This window comes from Mytilus edulis, chromosome 13, assembly GCF_963676685.1.
Source record: "Mytilus edulis chromosome 13, xbMytEdul2.2, whole genome shotgun sequence".
Taxonomy (NCBI): domain Eukaryota; kingdom Metazoa; phylum Mollusca; class Bivalvia; order Mytilida; family Mytilidae; genus Mytilus; species Mytilus edulis.
This window is the reverse complement of record NC_092356.1, coordinates 1,653,341-1,674,145: the sequence shown is the minus strand read 5'-3', so window position 1 is coordinate 1,674,145 and position 20,805 is coordinate 1,653,341. Positions and strand designations below refer to the sequence as shown.

The 20,805-nt window shown below is 32.6% G+C and overlaps 1 protein-coding gene across 1 annotated transcript in view; it reads left to right on the top strand.

The window, feature by feature from the left end:
- The window catches only part of LOC139502335 (uncharacterized), a 131,344-nt gene extending 130,182 nt beyond the window's left edge, over window positions 1–1,162 (top strand). The window contains exon 3 of the mRNA XM_071291782.1: window positions 140–1,162. Coding sequence (XP_071147883.1) covers window positions 140–626 — 487 coding nt within the window. The 3' untranslated portion in view covers window positions 627–1,162. The remainder of the gene's footprint in view (window positions 1–139) is intronic.
- Window positions 1,163–20,805: the final 19,643 nt, after the last annotated feature.

The following is a 20,805-nucleotide window of genomic DNA, read 5'->3' as shown; positions in this document are numbered from 1 at the left end:
AATACCAATACAAACAGTACAACTCCTGTTTAAGTACTCTGCTAACAAATGTCTATCATGACGCTGTTTCTGGATGGCTTATGATAGCTTCATTGTTTTACAAAACAAAGCAATACAGAAAAGCTTTACACATCATTAGGTATTCTATATCGAAATGTTCTTTCGACAAACTGTTCTTTGGAATGACTCTATCGGATAATCATTACCAGTCACTTAAACTGCTGTCATGCAACAAGAAGAGTGTTGTTTATCTTCTGAAAATAATATTCGTAGATCTTATAAAATTAGAAGTGAATTCAACGTTAACACCAAACGAACTTTTAATGGAGGGATGGCAAACAGAATATGCAATTCCATCCACAGCTTATGTTTATTTCCTTAGTGTTCTTTGTCATTATCACCTCAATAATCTTAGACATTGTCAGGATTCTATTCAAGATTTAAAACTTGTTATAGAGGAAAGATATTTGATGCCAGATGTGAGGTGCACAGCGAATGCCTACACTTTATTGGGAATTGCTTTACAATTATTTGGCGACAAGGAATCCGCACGACAAGCTTTTTTACAGTCTTTGGAAATCTATCCGGATGAATCGAACAATTCTGCCGCAATGAGACTTTTGTAATATTGTGAAGATGAACACATAATGTTCTAGTGCATTATATAAAAAAATATTCTTGTTTGGAAATGGTATGCGCATGACAATTCATAGACCTTGTTTGGAAATATCCTCGGATGAATTGACAATTCTGCCGCAAAGAGACTTTTGTAATAATGTGAAGACGATCATGATAAACACTATTGTTCGAATGCATTATATACACAAATAATATTTTTGTTTGTAAATGATATGCGCATGACAATTCATAGACCGTGTATAACTGACGACAAAGGAAATTTTGATTTGCCTGCTCTCTGCATTGTAAAACGTAGATATTTCCTTCAATATATTGGATAACACGATCAAATAACTCATGGCCAAGTCATAATGTCAAACAAAGTATAATAAAGCACGGGGTACTTTTTGTACCGAATGCTAGCGCTCGTCACTTTCGTAATTTACGAAAGTGTTTTCGGATTGACGAAAGTATTTCAAATAAATTTCGTCACTAAAATTTTAAAAGTGTAAAACTATTTTCGCATTAAAAAACTATAAATTTACCTGTCTTTATGTTTTTGACAAGTTTATGACCCCAGGTAATTAACATTTCCAACAGGGTTACAAGTTGTGATTACAACTAATCCGATTATCGACATCAGATGGGTCACTAATCCGTTAATTATTAATAAACCTCATAATTGACCATCATAATTATTATTCCAGGAAAATCAGTCAGTTGGAATTTCAACAACCAGGAGTATACTATAGTTTTCGTCATTTGATCGAAATTGTTACCCGGGACAGTTCGCATTTGAGTTTCAATATTTCTCAAACGATCACAATTTGAAGTTCGTTTGTCGTAGATTCTTCATTCGAATGCATCTGCGTCATAATTGATATAAATTGCCATCAAAAACTTTCGACAATTTCCATTTCAAATATAGAAATTTATTCAAACTTTTTTTAGGGAAGTCTTCACGAGTTAAACATGTACTTCCTGTACTGAGTGCTACGCATGCGTGAAAGTATTTATGACTATTTATAGACCCTGATTAAAATTGTAAAATACGAAATCATTTAAAATCAATTAAACGAGGATACAAATATATATATCTTACTAAAAGAACTTAAACCGAACAATGATAATTTCCTGATAAATCCGGACTCGTTTCGATTTTATCAACCACGTGTCACTTCCCGTTTTCGTCTCTTTTTAAAACCGAAAATAGTAAATGTGATCTATTCTTGATTTGTTTATTACCTCATTTCAGTCGTTATACTCGTTCCAAAAAGGATTGTATACAGTTCCAACTTATTAGAAATGATTTCTAAATGACGATTTAAAAGTTTTATAAGAATACGGATTATACAGTGATATAATCATTGCAAGTTAATTTCTGTTGTTATTCCTTGAATCAAACTTTTGTTGATCAGGAATGTCCTCTGGAACAAACTGAAGAGAAATTGTGAACTAAGTTTCCACATCGCATGTCAGAATCTTTCATAATAAGGGCCACAGAGGCGGATTAAGGGGGGACCTCCCCCCTTTTTGGGAGAAAAAAAAATGGTTGCTTATATGAGGGTTTTGATTGGGTTAAATGATTAAAAAAATAATGCACTTAAAAAAAGAAGATAAGAGAAAGGAGTGGAATTTTTTGAAGATTAGAGAAAAAAGGTCTTAAATTTTTAAAAATTAGAGAAAAAAAGGAATGAAAATTAAATGTTTACAGATAACAGAAAATCCAGACCCTCTTAAATAGCGGGCCCCCTCTTAGGCAGTTAGTGATCCCCCACTTATGAACATTTCTGGATCCGCCACTCGGCCAGTACAGTCAAATCATGCCTAAGTCCTTTAAAATCTGACAAAGTCAAAGATGAGGCTAGTAATATATATCCTTGGTCCCTTGCTGTTACACAAAAACAAGGGTTGATTTTCATAGCGTGCAAAAGGGAGTAAAGCCCTCAAAATCCTAGCTTCAATGGAGTTAACGGATCGCCTAAACAAGGTTAAGAATGGCGAATATCTGTATCAGTGGCTGAGAAATTTCTAATTAATACATTTACTCACACTCAATTACTCTTTTATTCTCTCTTAAAAATTATTCTAAAAGATGTTATAGAAAATTTCTCTGAATGTTATGATTTACTATGCTCTTTTTTCCTGAAAACTATTATTTTCTGGATATCTGAAGAACTACCACTAACTCTATGGATGCCTGATAATCTTATACCTTGTTTTATGCGATGTTTCAGCAGGTAACAAATCCGAATTAGACTATTTACCGCCTTTGTTATCACATGAACAACACGACGGGTGCCATATGTGGAGCAGGATCTTCTTACCCTTCTGAAGCACTTGGAACCGCCCCTAGTTTTTGGTGGGGTTCGTGTTGTTTATTCTTTAGTTTTCTATGTTGTGTCATGTGTACTATTGTTTGTCTGTTTGTCTTTTTCATTTTTAGCCTTAGCGTTGTCAGTTTGTTTTAGATATATGAGTTTGACTGTCGCTTTGGTATCTTTCGTCCTTCTTTTATTACCACTGGGTCGATGTCTCTGCTGGTGGACATTTTGTTCCGAGGACATCATCCGTCCAGTAGAAAAACTACAATTGCATGAATTTACGAAGATCAAACAGGAAACTGGCTCGGACATCGGCCAGTATAAAAAGGTCCGAAACAGACGTCATCATGGAGAAGGTGTCGTCTGATACGGCAGGTGTCCCCTCATCACCAGACATGACAAATATCGCAAACATGACTCATTCAGATCATCGTCCTAGTGACAATAGCAATATTACACATATACAGCCATGTTCAGTTCTCCTTGAAGACATTTTGGTTTTTGATGACACAGTACAACACTGTCGCATCTCGAAATGTTGGACCAAAGGCTACAAAACTTGTTTAATTATCATTACAGATGCTGAATTCACTAGCAATTTGACCAAGAACTCATATTTTATCAGAAGTTACGGTGATCTGAATTGTAAATCGATAAATGTCGTCTCTGGATTAGAGTTCAACCTTTGCGGATTGGTATACGTCGGTGAAAAGAAAGGAAGGTTGAACAAACGTATGTGCGGTCATAGATCAGACATTAACCTCAATGCTAACGACATTCTATACCAGCATTTCAATCAGCCCATTCTAGAAAAGATATACCATAGCTTTAACAATCCTAATCTTTCGACGACTTTCCGTAGACAAAAAGAGGACTACTGGATTAGACAATTGGGAACTGCGACACCTTATGGTTGCAATGACAAAATTGAGGGTACAAGTATTCTATCAAGTCCTTCGTGTAACTCGATGAATGTGATGAATATTTTCAACTCGACTCATCAACGAAGACGCAGTCATAGTCCTCGTCATTATACATCACCTTCTCTGCATGATGTCTCTATTAATGACTTGTTGCCATTTATACAAAAGCCGTTAGGTATTCATCACATTCGCACCAAACCTAATTCATTACTTCTTTCAAAACTTCATTCTCTGTTCAATTTATGTTTTGATTCCACTGTTAAAAACCCTCATTCAAACCAATACAAACGTAAAGCTATAATTTCGGATATTGCAAGTCACAGACTTTTCAAACCAGTCCGCATTGGAAAAGATGAAAAAGAGAAAAGATTTTTCCTTAATCGTTCATTTGCCAACAAAGGTTTCGATGGCGTCAACTTAGGCAATATCCTTCATCATAAATTAGTTCAATCGAAAATACAATGTAGCTCCTTATTTCAAAGACCAATCTGTACCAATCATTTCTGATACCTATACCAAACCTATTGCAACTAAAATTTTCAATTACAAACACGTTTTGCATGATCTCGATATTGACGACTTCAAGTCTAAAGCTCCTGATTGCACTTGTGCTAGTTCCCAATTCATATATAATCCTGCTGGCCACGTTATTACCGGTGACTTCAACATATTGTTAATAACACTTCTCTACGAAATGTGTTATCGAAAGGTTCGAAATATCGTGAGCCTAAATCCATCAATTGAAAATACAACTTTAAAATTGTGATGGATTCAGTCGAGGATTATGCCAGGCAATAGGTTAAGCGCGAGAAGGAAGACGTAGACACCCTTTCCGAATGGATTAAGGCAGTGAGGTCGTTGATACAAATCAGAATTAAGAAACTGAATGGGTCTATCAATGCTCATGCTACGTCAATCTTTAAAGACCCAAATATTGCAAAACACCTATCCTACCTCCATGACAACTATGTTGTTGTCCCCGCTAATATAGCCCCAAACAACATCGTTGTTGTGTGTAAAACTCATTACATTAACTGCTTGATAAACGAATTAGGTATTGACAATTCACTTGGAAACTCAACATATACACTCACGACACTTACCAAAGAGGAAATCCTTGATAATCATAGGTCTGTTTTATGTTCCTTTGGAATTTCAGCCAAAGATGAAGAACTGGATCTTCCATCACTGTATTGAATACCTAAACTACATGTGCCCCTACAAACAACGGTATATTGCTGGGTCTTCCAAGTGCTCCATTAAACCTCTTTCTAGATTATTAACATATATTTTATCAGCAATCAAAGACGGGCTTCAAAGTTACTGTGAAACTGCCTATTCTAGAGGTGGCGTGAATCAGATGTGGATACTTAAAAAATCCAAATTTCTTTTAGAGTACATACAATCTAACTCTCTTTCATCTTGTAACAGTACTAGAATATTTGACTTTTCTACTTTTTACACAAGTATTCCCCATTCCAAATACAAGAAAAATTGAAAGAGTTGGTATTGCTTTGCTTCATAAAAAAGGAATGGTCAACGTTGATACAAGTATCTGTCTTTGGGAGGGATAAATCCTACTTTGTAAAGGATCACTCTGATTAAAACAAAAAATTCTCTGACACTGATATTATCAAGATGCTTGATTTTTTGATTGACAACATATTTGTTACGTTCGGAGGACGTGTCGGCATTCCATTGGGAACAAACTGTGCCTCTCTACTTGCCAACTTGTTTCTTTATTATTATGAGGTAGACTTCATGCAGTAAATTCTTAGGAAGAAAGACAAGAAGTTAGCAATATCCTTTAATTCTACTTTCCGCTATATAGATGATGTTCTTTCACTAAATAATTCAAAATTTGGTGACTATGTGGAACGCATCCATTCCATCGAACTAGAGATAAAGGATAATACAGATACAGATAAGTCGGCCTCGTATCAATTGTGAACTTTTCATTTCCAAGTAGCAACATTCTAGCAGCACCTACATACCGGGTATATATCTTCCAATTGATACGATATTCCCTTGCTTGCATTTCCTATCATGATTTTCTTGATAAAGGGTTGCTGCTCACAAGGAAGCTATTAAACCAAGAGTTCCAAATGGTGAAGTTGAAATCATCCCTTCGTAAATTTTACGGACGCCATCACGAGTTGGTTGACCGTTATGGAATAACCGTTTCACAAATGATATCGGATATGTTCCTTACGTCGTAACTACAATCCCCTTCCCTTTCATGAATGTGACCTACCGATTTAGACTATTTACCTTCCGAAGCACCTGAGATCACCCCTAGTTTTTGGTGGGGTTCGTGTTGTTTATTCTTAAGTTTTCTATGATGTGTCATGTGTACTATTGTTTGTTTGTTTGTTTGTATTTTCAGCCTGGGCGTTGTCAGTTTATTTAAGGTTTATGAGTTTGACTGTCCCTTTGGTATCTTTCGTCACGCTTTTAGTCTATTGTGTCGATCATTCAGTTTGTTTCCATTTCTTCATTCCAGAGAAGGACATGTTCGAGAACAAAAAAGAGGGATGTGCTCGTGACGTACTTTTAGATAAATTATATATGTTACAAAACTATGGTTGGCGATGCATCTTGTTTTCAATTCAAATATCTAACTTTGATGTGTTGATGTGGAATTTTCCTATCGAACCATTAACCTCATATGTAAATGATGTTTAGAAAATAGTTCAATCCGAAATGTTGTGTTATGCATATAATTGAGAACTTTATTCTGAATCTAATATATTCAATACAGGATTAACAAGCACAATATTATGTCAACAATCTTTATTACAACACTTAAATACATATTGCATATCACAGTGGACTGGTGCAAAAATCAAACTCAGCGTTTACCACTTGATGGTCCAATTGTCAATAATATATACCAATACAAACAGTACAAATCGTGTCTAAGTAATCTGCTAACAAATATCTATCATGACACTGTATCTGGATGGCTATTGATAGCTTCGTTTTTTTACAAGAGAAAACAATACAGTTAAGCTTCACACATCATACGGTACTATTTATTGAAATGTACAGCGAGATGTACCTTGTCGGATCTCCACCACCAATCACTTAAACTGCTATCATTCCACAAGAAGAGTGTTGTTAATCTGTTGAAAATAATACTTGTCATTGTATACGATTTACCGGATATTCAACATTACACCAGATGAACTTTTAATGGAGGGATGGAATTTTACATGTCTATTCCCCCCCCCCCCCCTCACAGCATATGCTTATTTCCTTAGTTGTCTATGGCATGTTCACCTCAACAATGTTAGGCTGTGTCAGGATATCATTGATGGTCTACAACTTGTTACAAAAGAAAAGTATTTGATACCAAATTGGAATGCATGGGAGGCCTTCACTTTATTGGAAATAGCTATAAAATTATTTAGCGACAAGAAAATTCATGCGGTTTGCATCGGTCTGTTGAAAATTTTCAAAATGCATTGCGCAAATTTGCTGCAAAGAGACTTTTATTATTGAATTGAATATTTGTGCATTCTGTTGAACTTGTATTTGTGCATTTTTGTACCTATAAGTTAAAATAAAAGTTATTACAACTATGTTGGTGATAAAAGAGATGAGAGATGGAGCATACGAAATTCATATTATACATATACACTATACCTCGCAACCTACATGTACTAGCTGCTGTAGGATGAAAATAAATAAGCTCATTCTTAGACATGGATTGATTTTTGAGTTATTACTGGGTGCTATTATCACATGTCTTGATCTGTGTAAGAAACAAATTTCTCATCAATACTGAAATATCTGGTCTGTGTATTACGATATTTTTCAACTCTAAATAGTTAAATTTTAATTATGTATGTCAGGAGCTTTTCTTAACTCAAATTCAAATATTTTGAACTTAGTTTTATCAATATTTTTGATTTATCACATAATTTGCATATTCAAATTTCGTTTGATTTAAGTAAAATGTACAAAGAATATATATTGTGAGGTACTTAAAATGCATTTTAAATGTACAGTGTTTGTAATCATGTATATGTTATGTGCAATGTTCTGACGATGTTTGTTTAACTTTTATAATTGCACTGTAACCGGCGCGCTAGAGCATGGGTTCGAATCCCGGCGAGGGAAGAACAAAACATTTGCGAAAGAAAATTTACAGATCTAACATTGTTGGGTTGGTGTTTCGACAAGTTGTATACAGAATTACACAGCCATGTATCGCCATCATTGCTGGTGATCCGATGGATAAATCTGTTGTAGAGTTGTCACTGGTTCAGACGTACTTATAAATATAATTATTTTCTGTGACTGTATCTTGCATTAATTTGTAGGATCCTTTACTATAGATAATTGAGCTGATCTGTAACATTAACACCTTCATGTCTTATATATCATGTACTGTATTACGACGCTAGATTAAAACTGACGAGAAAAGGTAACACCCGGCCCGGAAAGATTTATTATTGTGAAGTCACGGTGGTCGTGTTGTCTAGCGCACCGGATACAGTGCAAGCGAGTTGGTGTCACGATATTGCAGTAGCATGGATTCGAATTCCGGCGATGGAAGAACACAAAATTGCCTTTTGTTGGGGGAGGGGGGACTGCTATCAATGCAGTTGTAACATCTCAAATGTCACCGTCTTTGAAAATTTAGAGTTGTGCCAGTACACATCGCAAAACACTTTTTTTTATTTTGGCATATCTTTGTAGTCTTTGCGCCGTATTTGAAAATTTAAAAATTGTACCAGCGTCTGTGATGTTCGCTTAAATTAGATAAACTTAAAGATTTTGATAGTGTTTTAATTTGAACATATTGACATGATTCATTTTAAATCGGGATATTACCGAAGAAGAGTATATGTTATCCGAAATATCTAATATTTGTTCATTCTAAAGTTATTTTTATGGTGATGTGTACCCTTTTAGACTTAATATTTATTATATTTTGTAGTATACTGTATCATAATTTTTAATCTATCGCCCCGTAAGATTTATCGTCGAACAAAAATATTCTCACGAATTTGACAGTGTAATTAATCCTACATTTTATTGCATTAAAAACATTTCTGTGTCATAAACATATGTCTTAGGTATTTCAAAACACCATTATTTTTTATTTAGGATTTCTATAGAAGATTTTGTAACTTGAGGTTTCATAGTGACTAAACCTTGATGGCTATATGCAATGAAATGTTATGTGAATTATTTCTTTAGAACTGGACAGGATAAAACTTTACTCATGCCAAATAAAGGCAACAGTAGTATACCGCTGTTCAAAACTCATAAATCCATGGACAAAAAAAAAAAAAAAATCGGGGTAACAAAATAAAACTGAGGGAAACGCATTAATATAAGAGGAGAACAACGACACAACATTAAAATGTAACACACACAGAAACGGACTTAGCATTAGACAAAATCCTATGAGAATAACAAATATAACATCAAACTCAAATACATGAATTTGGGATAGATAAGTACCGTGACACGTCTTATAGTAATGTGAATTCACACTCAATAATAAGAGAAAACAAACGACACAACGGAAACACAACGTTAAAATTTAACACACCTACAGAAACGAACTATAATATAACCATGACCATATTCCTGACTTGGTACAGGAATTTTTAAAGGAAAAAATGGTGGGTTGAACCTGGTTTTGTGGCATGCCAAACCTCCCTTTTTTATGGCCATGTGAAATATAATATTAAAATGTATGCCAATTATTTCTTTATTTGAAACAAAGATAAATTCTGCACATTTTTGTGAAAAGTGCAAATTTAAAAAGACAAATAGGGGAAAATCAATGGTGGTATTACATCTAATACGGGAAGCTGAACATGCACCTTTGACCTTGTGAGTAATTTCATGTGTTAAAATTTCTTGCTATTTAAGTGAAATACTACCAAAAAAAAAAATTATTCTGAGTGGATTAAGTCTCCAATAATATGCACCACGTAAGTTTTTGAAAATCCGTTTCTTGGTCTGTTAATTTAATTTTAAACATGTTAAAGAAACCGACGTTATGATAAGAATAATTGTGTCAGGTAAAGGGGTTTTGAACCGTCTGAGTGAATCTTTAAAAATCGTGTCACGTGATTTGATTAAAATCCGTTTTAAGATATATTAATTTCTTTTAAGCTTGTTAAATAGACCGACGATAAAATGGGGATGTATCAGGAAATCGGTTTCTATTTCATGTATTTGCCCGCACTTCATGTTTACCTTCCGTCAAACAATTATCACCTTAGTAACATATCAACAATAAACTTGAGATATGAAATTTACCGTTGTATATATATTTAATTATTTTGATTATTGCTTGAGTGTCTCCGTTTTTTTTATATTATATATATATCTAGATATTTAAATGTTTAATGAAAGGAGAATATTACTAAATTTTGTGGTTATGTACTCAAAAATAAGGATATTAAAAGTAAAAAAGTAAAAGATTTACAATTGATTTGAAAAATGGTGATATTAAACCGTTTATTCTTTATTTGTGTTAACTGTATTCTTTCATTTGTTTATTCAAAACATTGTGATATTACAATACGTGTGAAAGACTTACGATGTGACTGCAGTTCAAGGAATGTAACATTCATACCGGCAGAATGTCCATCAAACACAACAGATTTACTTCTGATGAAAAATAACCTTAATAGTCTAGGTAAGAAAATATTTACTAGATATACACAGCTGAGATATCTGGATATAAGCAGCTGTAACATAAGTGCAATAGATAAATCAGCTTTTGAAAAATTGACACTTTTAACCGAACTCAATTTATTCGATAATCCAATGAAAACGTTTCAAGGGAATGTATTTGCACCACTAGATGACCTACAAGTACTTCATATATCATATGACTTGTTGTCAACGTATCCAAGAGAGGCGTGGTCGGATGTTTTAAATTTAACAAAGGTGTATACTTATGGTGGACCGTCAAATGGATCATTCGCGGAGATATTTTCTGTCATGAAAAATCTTCATTATTGTATATATATATATACACACACATAGATTAAAAGGGGGGTCTAGATAAAATGTAAGTGTACTTGTATTGTTTAAATCTGTATTCTCATTGTTTGACCTCATGATGTAATTAATGAATCCAACGAATAAACTATAAATCAAAATCACTAAAGAAATTATGTTTTATTTGGCTGTAAATTTGTCATGGCATTTATTGCAAGAAAGAAACACAATCAACTTGTCAATCAAAACTTGATGACGATTGAATTACTGAAGGGCGATCCAGCAGTAACAAAGTTATATCAGGAGCCACTGGGTAGTCCATAGCAGCTTAAAGTAAATTCCGCCTGTCCATTCACAATACAAAAAAGCTCCAAACTCAGTCTGTTATATATGCCATGACGCTGGTTCTATAATCATTCTTCCAAAACTGAAACGATAAATGAAAAGCAGCAGAAAATATTCATAATAGGGAAAAGGGAGGGCGGGTAAATTCTATAGCTTTGGTCAAGCTCCGTGTAAGGTTTGAATTCAAATGACCAAAACCACACGAGGTAAATTGCACGGACTAACATTTCGCGGGCTAAACTAATTAGCATATTAAAGTGACCAGTATAAAATGAATCGAACACACCGTCAATTTAAATCAATAATAGGCATACCAAGTTATATAATTACAATAACTGAATTTAATTATTATTGAATTAAATTCTATTATTGTATATATATATATACACACACATAGATTAAAAGGGGGGTCTAGATAAAATGTAAGTGTACTTGTATTGTTTAAATCTGTATTCTCATTGTTTGACCTCATGATGTAATTAATGAATCCAACGAATAAACTACAAATCAAAATCACTAAAGAAATTATGTTTTATTTGGCTGTAAATTTGTCATGGCATTTATTGCAAGAAAGAAACACAATCAACTTGTCAATCAAAACTTGATGACGATTGAATTACTGAAGGGCGATCCAGCAGTAACAAAGTTATATCAGGAGCCACTGGGTAGTCCATAGCAGCTTAAAGTAAATTCCGCCAAAAATTACAAGTTGAGTAACTAGTTGCACAACTTGTAATCCGCCATAAAATTTACCGCATGACAAATTTAACAGCAAGAATCAACATCAATCAACTTCAACATCATTATCAACTTCGATGTCATTATCAACTTCAACATCATAATCAATTTCAACATCAACAATATTAACAACATCATTATCAACTCAACATCATTATCAACTTCAACATTATTATCAACTTCAATATTATCAACTTCAATATTATCAACTTCAATATTGTCAACTTCAATATTATTATCAACTTCAATATTATTATCAACTTCAATATTATCAACTACAACATTATTATCAACTTCAATATTATCAACTTCAACATTATTATCAACTTCAACACAAACATCAAAAACTTCAACATCAACTTAAATTCAATACTTTGAACTTCATTAAATTGATATTCATGTGGCAACATCAACATAAACTTCAGCTAAAAGCAATACTGTCAACATCTAAGCTATGTTATTCATTGTAAGGGAAAACCAAACAATGAAGAAATTTAAAGAAAATATATACATAACATTTTCAGAGCTCCTTGAATCTGATTTAGGAATACACCCAACTATCTCTAATCCGAACGATGCACCTATAAGCTTAATATGACAGCTCCTATGACAATAAAAGAGCAAATACCCAAATATCTTTCAGGTACCCTGAATTTAAGTGTTTCAAATATACAAGGTTTGTTCTTACATAACCTTTTTTTTTTTTAAAGTGTATGAAAATGTCCATCGTCTTTGTGTCTTAGCAATGTAGTCCGACATCAACCGGACAGGACAAATTGAAGTAGTTTATTCTTTTCCAGAATTGTCGTTACTGAATTACCAGCTGATCTGTTTTCTAAGACGGAACTTTTATAATAAGTGACCCTGAATAAGCATCAAATTATATCTTGGATCGTTTTACAATAAGATTTTCATTAAAACTTGAATTTGCAATTTCTCCAAAACTAAGAAACCCAAAACTCTAGCTGAAAATGAAGCTTTAAATAAACATGTTTCATATACTGAATAACAAACTAAATTAAGCGCATCTAAAAGTCTAGTTAATATACCAATAGTAATAGGCTTACGACAGACTTGTCGCTTATGTCACTGAGCATCTTTTGAACAATAAAAGAATGAGTGTTGTCCAATAAACCATTGATCTTATGATTAAACCCAATGCCTGAAAGGTACGCATTCCCAGTGGAATAAGAATATTCATCCTTAAACATGTCGGCTACTATTACCTAAATGTGAAACGGGGCATGGCCATACGTGATACAGGTTTAGTTGTTTAAAGTTTTGAAATTAATTAAGTCCATTTGATACGTAAGCCAAGTATTTGAATAACTCTTGCACTACCGATAAAGAGATTTAAAACAGAACTCGACAACCACTTGTCACCCAAAATATAAGAAATGCCATTATAATTAATTATATATTAAATAAATTATTTTCCAAACACGTAGATTAGAAATTGGTCAATAATAAAAAGGCCCCGCAATTCTACCATTTCAATTCACTCATGATTTTTCCAAGCTAAATTTGGATCTTGTAAAACAGACTTTAATGTTTTGCTTGTATGATGTGCTCGAAAACCATATTTAAAACCATTATATAATAAATTTGCCAATATTTTAACGGGGTAGTCGGTCAACATATTCCCTTAAACCGTAGTATTAACAGGGGAACAACCAAAAATACCAAATATCATACGGTGATTGCAAGCTGTAAACAAAATTATAAAATTTGAAATGATTAAATTGCATCCGTGGAACATTTGCCTGCTGACAGGGAAATCTTTAATTATTTATCGAAAAACGAGTATTTGGGTTAAAATTTCCATGTGTATTCAAAAACCTGTTTGACTGCTCTAGCACTGGACTGATACCTTGGTGCAAAATTGTTTGCATCAGGTGCCCTAGGGTAGTTTTGATACCTAGGAGCAGAATAGTCCGAAGTTACAGAACTTCGAGGATTATTCTTGTTATATGAATAATTTGTACAGTACATCGAAGGATGGAACTGGCTACATCTTATACATGAATTCATGGCTGTATACACAATTCATACGAGTACAAACGGCCTTAAAATTATAATCGTAGCAAGGACTAATAACTGTGTGAGAAGTATAAGAATATGTCTGTGGAACATGATTTATGCCTACTGCAATAAACTGAAGCCATAGCTGCCCATCAATGACGTCCCATGCACGCATATGATCACGAGCTTTTCTAAGTCGAAATTGCATGTCAAATTTATAAACGTTCTCAAAAGGTACACCCCTTATAAACGTCATGTAGCTAATCAATTCATTTGCCAATTCCGGGAATCTTTGCAATAAAATTTTCATATAATTTAAAAACCCTTCAGTCCACTCACCTAAGTTAGATAATGATTTACTTTTGAATATTTGTTTCTGTCAATTAAAATGTCTCCATATTCATCAAAACCGAGCACTTTTTTCGGTTGATCAATATTTGAAACAAAATGTTTTTGTAAAGTGATTGTGCCAAATCAACATATTCTAAATTCCATATTTGGTTTATAATTTTTTGTGGTACAAACACATCAACATCATTACTAGTAGGTATAACTAAAATCTCACCGTTTTGTACAGAATTACGAGCTGTGGGCTGCCCTGGGTGTACACAGCCCTGATCAGGAACTTGTTGTTCAGCAGGCTGCAGAGGAAGTTTGAAGTTCAAATGAGTTGTGGTTGTAGAATTGGCTGTAGTGGTACAAACGGCTGTTGTGGTAATAACTGCTGTTGTGGTTATAACTGATGTGGTGGCATTAATGGCTGTTGTGGTGGCATTAATGGCTGTTGTGGTGGCATTAATGGCTGTTGTGGTGGCATTAACGGCTGTTGTGGTGGTATTAACGGCTGTTGTGGTGGTATTAACGGCTGTTGTGGAATGGCTATATTTTGTCTTACAATTTCAGCTCTCTTTGGGCGAAGCCTTCTGTTTACCGGTAGCTGTATTTGATTTTGCCTACGTACAGCACGGTTTGGCAGCACCCTCTCCCCTTTTCCTCTCGGCATACTGGCTTAAACAAATAATTACAATGTTAGTCAATGCATTAGTAAAATAGTATATCATTTGTCAATGTTACATCCCTTAATCAAACAATTGAATCAATATTGAAACACAAATATTTCAATTTTTACCATTGACTAATTAGTATTAAGATACAATGGCAATAACCAAAGTAGAAAAAACCGCAAATGCTTGATTGTGGCTGTCAATGTCCAGTGGCAGATATTTCAAGTATATTCATAATGATAATATCATATTGATAACGAAAGTCATAAAAGAAAATAATTATTGTATCTACCGAATATCAATTGAAGTGGCATTCGTTAATGAGAAATATTCCTATCCTATAATCGACTATAATACATGAAAACTATGAAACAATTAAATCGAAAAGTATATGTATTTAAATAGTCAACTAACATCCTTGATGGCTCGCAAAAGTTTACAAAAAGAAATGATTCATTAGGTACGGAAAGTGATTTTTTTTAATTTTTTTTTTTTTTTTTTTTAAATCAACTGATCTAAGAAAACTTGACCTCATTTTAAAGGCATTGTGAAGACATTTTCAAAACAGTTTCACTTTTATCAATACACATAATAACAACGAAGAAATAGCAAATTTTCAAAATGGTAATTTTTTACTACACTGGAAAAACTGTTGCCTCTCTTTAAAAATTAATAAAATATATATATATATATTTATTTTTTATCATTTGGGTTATAGCTTTTGTTTATTTTGCTTCTTTTACATCTTGTTAGTCAATTTCAATCCTCCATATTAAGTTTTTTGGTCAAAAAAGAAGCTTAAAGCATGAAAGTGTCACCCACTATCATGAAATTCTATCGTCCAAAGTCACCTAACATGACGATTTTTGTTTATTCCTTTTTTCAGAGCATCAGTTGGTATATTGAAAATGTAAAGTAAAACTTTATTAACATTTGAATGTAAAGAAACAAAATATGAAATATTACTCTTTATATACAAATGTATGTGTTTGTGTGTGTGTATAAAAAGATGAGGTATGATTGCCAATGAGACAACTCTCCACAAGAGACCAAATGATACAGAAATTAACAACTATAGGTCACCGTATAGCCTTCAACAATGGGCAAAGCCCATACCGCATAGTCAGCTATAAAAGGCCCCGAAATGACAAATGTAAAACAATTCAAACGAGAAAACTAACGGCCTAATTTATGTACAAAAAATGAACGAAAAACAAATATTTAACACATCTACAAACGAAACGCACTGAATTACAGGCTCCTGACTTTGGACAGGCACATACATACAGAATGTGGTGGAGTTAAACATGTTAGCAGGCGCCCAATCATCCCCCCCTGACCTGTGACAGTACAACATAAGAACAAACTATAAAAATCAGTTGTACCATGAGAGACAAGAAAAGATTTGAAATATGTCATCTGTCTTTGTATTGTCATGATAGTTTTAGAATGTTCCCTTTTCATTAACATTTAATGAAATATTCTTATTCTTATATAGCATGTATAGTGAATGCTAATAAATAAAGATAAACAACAACCTTTTAACAATTATTCTACTGGACTAAAATACCTGTTGCACTGAAAAACAATGAAAATAATATAACATTATTCTTATTCCAGAAATTTCAAACAAATAATTATGTCAGATAACTGTATTAAAATACTTGTATGTATAAAAGTAAAGTAAACTCATATCTGTATATCTGTTACAATATTTATACGGTGAAATCTGTTACCCAATCTCATTCAGGACTGAAGTTCAAAATGCATTGAATGTGAATAGCATTCGTTGCCATACCTAGATTCATAGATTGTTTTCTTTATGTCCAGTGGCACCTATTTCATGCATATTTAGGACTAAAAAGAATTTATATATACATTTATGTTGAAATTAATATGTGGCTTACTCACCGGCTACTTCGCGCTGCAAGATTTGGATTTGGATTAAGAATAAATAACATGGTAAATGTTCATTAGCGTATTAAGACAGTTAAACAATTAGATATATTAACAACTCGCACAATAAGTATAACCATCTTCTCAATTTACAAATATAAATATAAAATAATATCCAAGAAAAGATTGACAATTTACGCAATGATAGAATTTAAATTCATTTATAACACCAAAGAAAAAGTTCACGACTATTTAAAGCATTTAACAAAGTTAAAATTATTTAAGAAAGAAAAACCAAATTAACAGTTTAAATTGTTGAGCTATTATTTTTTATAAAAATGTTGCTTAATTCTAAAACTAAAAAGAATACTCATCTTTTCTTCTGTGTTTTAAATTCTATAGCTTTGGTCAAGCTCCGTGTAAGGTTTGAATTCAAATGACCAAAACCACACGAGGTAAATTGCACGGACTAACATTTCGCGGGCTAAACTAATTAGCATATTAAAGTGACCAGTATAAAATGAATCGAACACACCGTCAATTTAAATCAATAATAGGCATACCAAGTTATATAATTACAATAACTGAATTTAATTATTATTGAATTAAATTCTATTATTTCCATTGCGATTATGAAGGTTATGTTATACATAACTATACATTTGAAAGGACGCCATTAAAGTATTTATGTATCAATGGCGGTATACGAGAAATAGAAATCGATACTTTTGCACCGTTAGAAGTACTTTCTAGTCTTAGTATTCCAGGTCAAGAGTTCCTAAAACTATCAAATACTTTACAAGCTTTACGTGTGTTTGAAAATCGACAGATGGATGAATTGGATTTGAGCGATAATTTCAAAAGTTACGGCGAATACGTTATTTCTGCTGATCTATTTGCATATATCGGTAACATATGCGTAAAAAGATTATCTTTAAGAGACAACGATATCAGGCTTATAGATTCATCCGCCTTCCAGAAAATGAAATACAGAAACTGTCTTGAGACTTTAGACTTAAGTAAGAATAAATTAGATTTTCACCAGGAATATATCTTTTTATATTTCAAATTCTTTATCAATATCAAGAGAATAGACATGTCTTTAATTAGTGGTAACTTTATACAAAATTCTTAAAAACAAAAGAGTGATAGTTCTAGACAAACGAGAGACCATAGTCTTAAAACTGATACGCAAAAAGATTACTCAATAAGACTTCCTTCCTCTTTCGAATTCTTAAACGCCTCCTTTATAATTGGCCATGATTTTGGCATGATCAACAGTATAACATTTAAGGGTATCACACGATTGAAAATAATAGATTTGACGTACACATCACTAGCAGACTGCAATTACACATTTAATGGACTTCAGAACGTGGTAACACTTAACGTTTCACATTTCAAATGCGGACTTTTAAATCACAACTTTCTGCAATCTGCCATCAATTTGGAACAGTTAATAATGCAAAGTTTTTCACTAAGTGTTGGTCTTAAAGAGGATCACCAAGGTAAATTTCTTGAAGGACTCAAACATTAGCAATATATAGACTTTTCAAAAAATGCATTCGAAGACCAATTCAGAACTTCAACATTTAAAAGTCATTTAGACAGTTAACAATGTTTGATACTTGAAGGAAATTTTTTCACAAATATTCCCTTAAATCTAGAAGACTTGAACATTCTTAGTTTCCTAAACATCAGAAACAACAAAATAGCATATATGACAACTAAAGAAACTGACGCGATTGAAGTGCTATTTAAAAAATCAAATAGAACAATAAAAGTCTTATTAGAGGGCAACCCTCTTGTTTGTACTTGTGCTTCATTAGATTTTCTAGAATGGTTATTTACTACTAAAATGAAACTTGACAGCAATGGTAGTTATTCGTGTGTCGGAAACGATGGAAATATCACAAAAACAAATGTTGTTTTGAATGATTTGCAAATTATGAGAATAAGATGTATAACGACAGTATGGTTAATTTTCTCTGCAACTTTATTTGGTGTTCTTCTATTATTTATTCTAATTGGATATCGTTTCAAATTGCACCTACAATATTTTTGTTTATTTATCGGAATGGCCAATCCACTTTTCCGGAAGTCAAAAGAAGAAGTACTTGAATATGATGCATATGTAGCTTAATGCGAAGGCGACTATAAATGGGTGTATGGACATTTGTGTTCATTTCTTGAAGAGAGACGAAATTATAAACTTCTTTTGTCAGATAGAAGAGATGAGGATGTACGGCCTGGTCAAATAGACTTGCCATAAGTAATTCCACTTCAAAATGTATAAAGATGATCTTAATTATTTCAACTGAGTTTGTTAACAATGAATGGACAAGCTATAAAGCTACTGTTGAAATTGAGCATTTTATTGGGTTGCAAGCAAAAATAATTGTTATAAGCTTGGAGAGTATTACAAAATCAGAAATACCGCAATGTGTAATGACCACATTCGTAAAACTGACACATTTATTGAAAATAACATTTTCTGGAAATGTTTGGATCTAGCCACGAAGCGTTAAAGAAGACAACTTTGTCATTTATAAATGATAAATGATTAGATTATGATATCAAACAATTTTCCAATTTATACTTTTTATGCTTGGATATTTAAATTAGTGGGCTTTGTATTAAAAAAAAAAAAGAAGAGAAAGACATCAATATACTACATTTATCATACTTTGTTAAATGGGGAAGTACCAAAATTCAGCGCGCCAATCATCAATTTTGAAGTACCCAACGAAAAAAATAAACAAACCTCACGTGACTGTCATTGAAAAATGTGAAACTACTTTGTAAAATATTTGTTTGATATAAGTTCCTTGTACCGTAGCGCATGCAAACCATGTGTATTTTGTTCATTGAAAATTAAATATTCTAACAGGATGTTGCATGTAATAGTAAAGTTTATGTGAATTTAAACGATAACGGTTTTCTTTCATTTTAAATACCACTTCCTTATACCCAAATCTATTTCGTATAAAATTACATATTTTAACAGGTAAAATAATTCGAACAAATCGAAATATAGGTTAAAAATAGTGACACCATTTAAATGCGTAGATAAATGAAATTTCTTCTATTTAAAAATGTAACTGCTTGTGTCTTCTTATTAGACTCATGAGAACATACTTTACATTACCACCAAATATCATTTAGATTATTTCATGCAATATCTTTCAATGATAACTACTGTTTTTTATACGTATATATATAATGATACTGTATTGTTCTGTTTAAAGGGACACAGGCTTCGAGATACACAAACAACTTTAGTTAATATTATTTTTGTTCAACCATTTATGGAACTGAAATAAAAATTCGCTATAAGCAGCCATTATGCTTAAATTTTATCAAAATAAGCTAAGAAACATTGATATGAATTATTCACACGCAAGTGAATAATAAGACCTCAACGAATTTGTATTCATGTGAATTTCAATTTAACCCCTTAGCAAGAGATGGATTATACATGATTAATGATTGTTAGGATATATAAAGAAAATAATGTCAATATTCATTGATAGTGAAACAGAGGTGAATCATTTGATTTGTCTGATTCGATCACCTAAAAATCATTCTTATACAGGTAAGATCGAAAATGTACATCCTTTTAACCTCAAAATTAAAATCACAATGACATAAAAAATATCCATTTGCATTAGGTCCATATATCTAGTTATATTTATGTTTATATCGTGTTATGTGACAGTCGATTGTTTTATTAGTCATCTCGATAGTTATTTAGATGGCGCCTGGACTAAAATGCACACGAAACGAAGCTACATATTATCAATCGCATGCCTTGTGAATTGCTTAATTTTGACTTTTAATAAATTGGATAGATATTTTATATGTTTTCTATATTATAAATCTAATATGAGAATTTGAGTCAAATCGATGAACATGAATTTGAGAGATAATGCCCTTATGAAATGATGCTTAGCTATC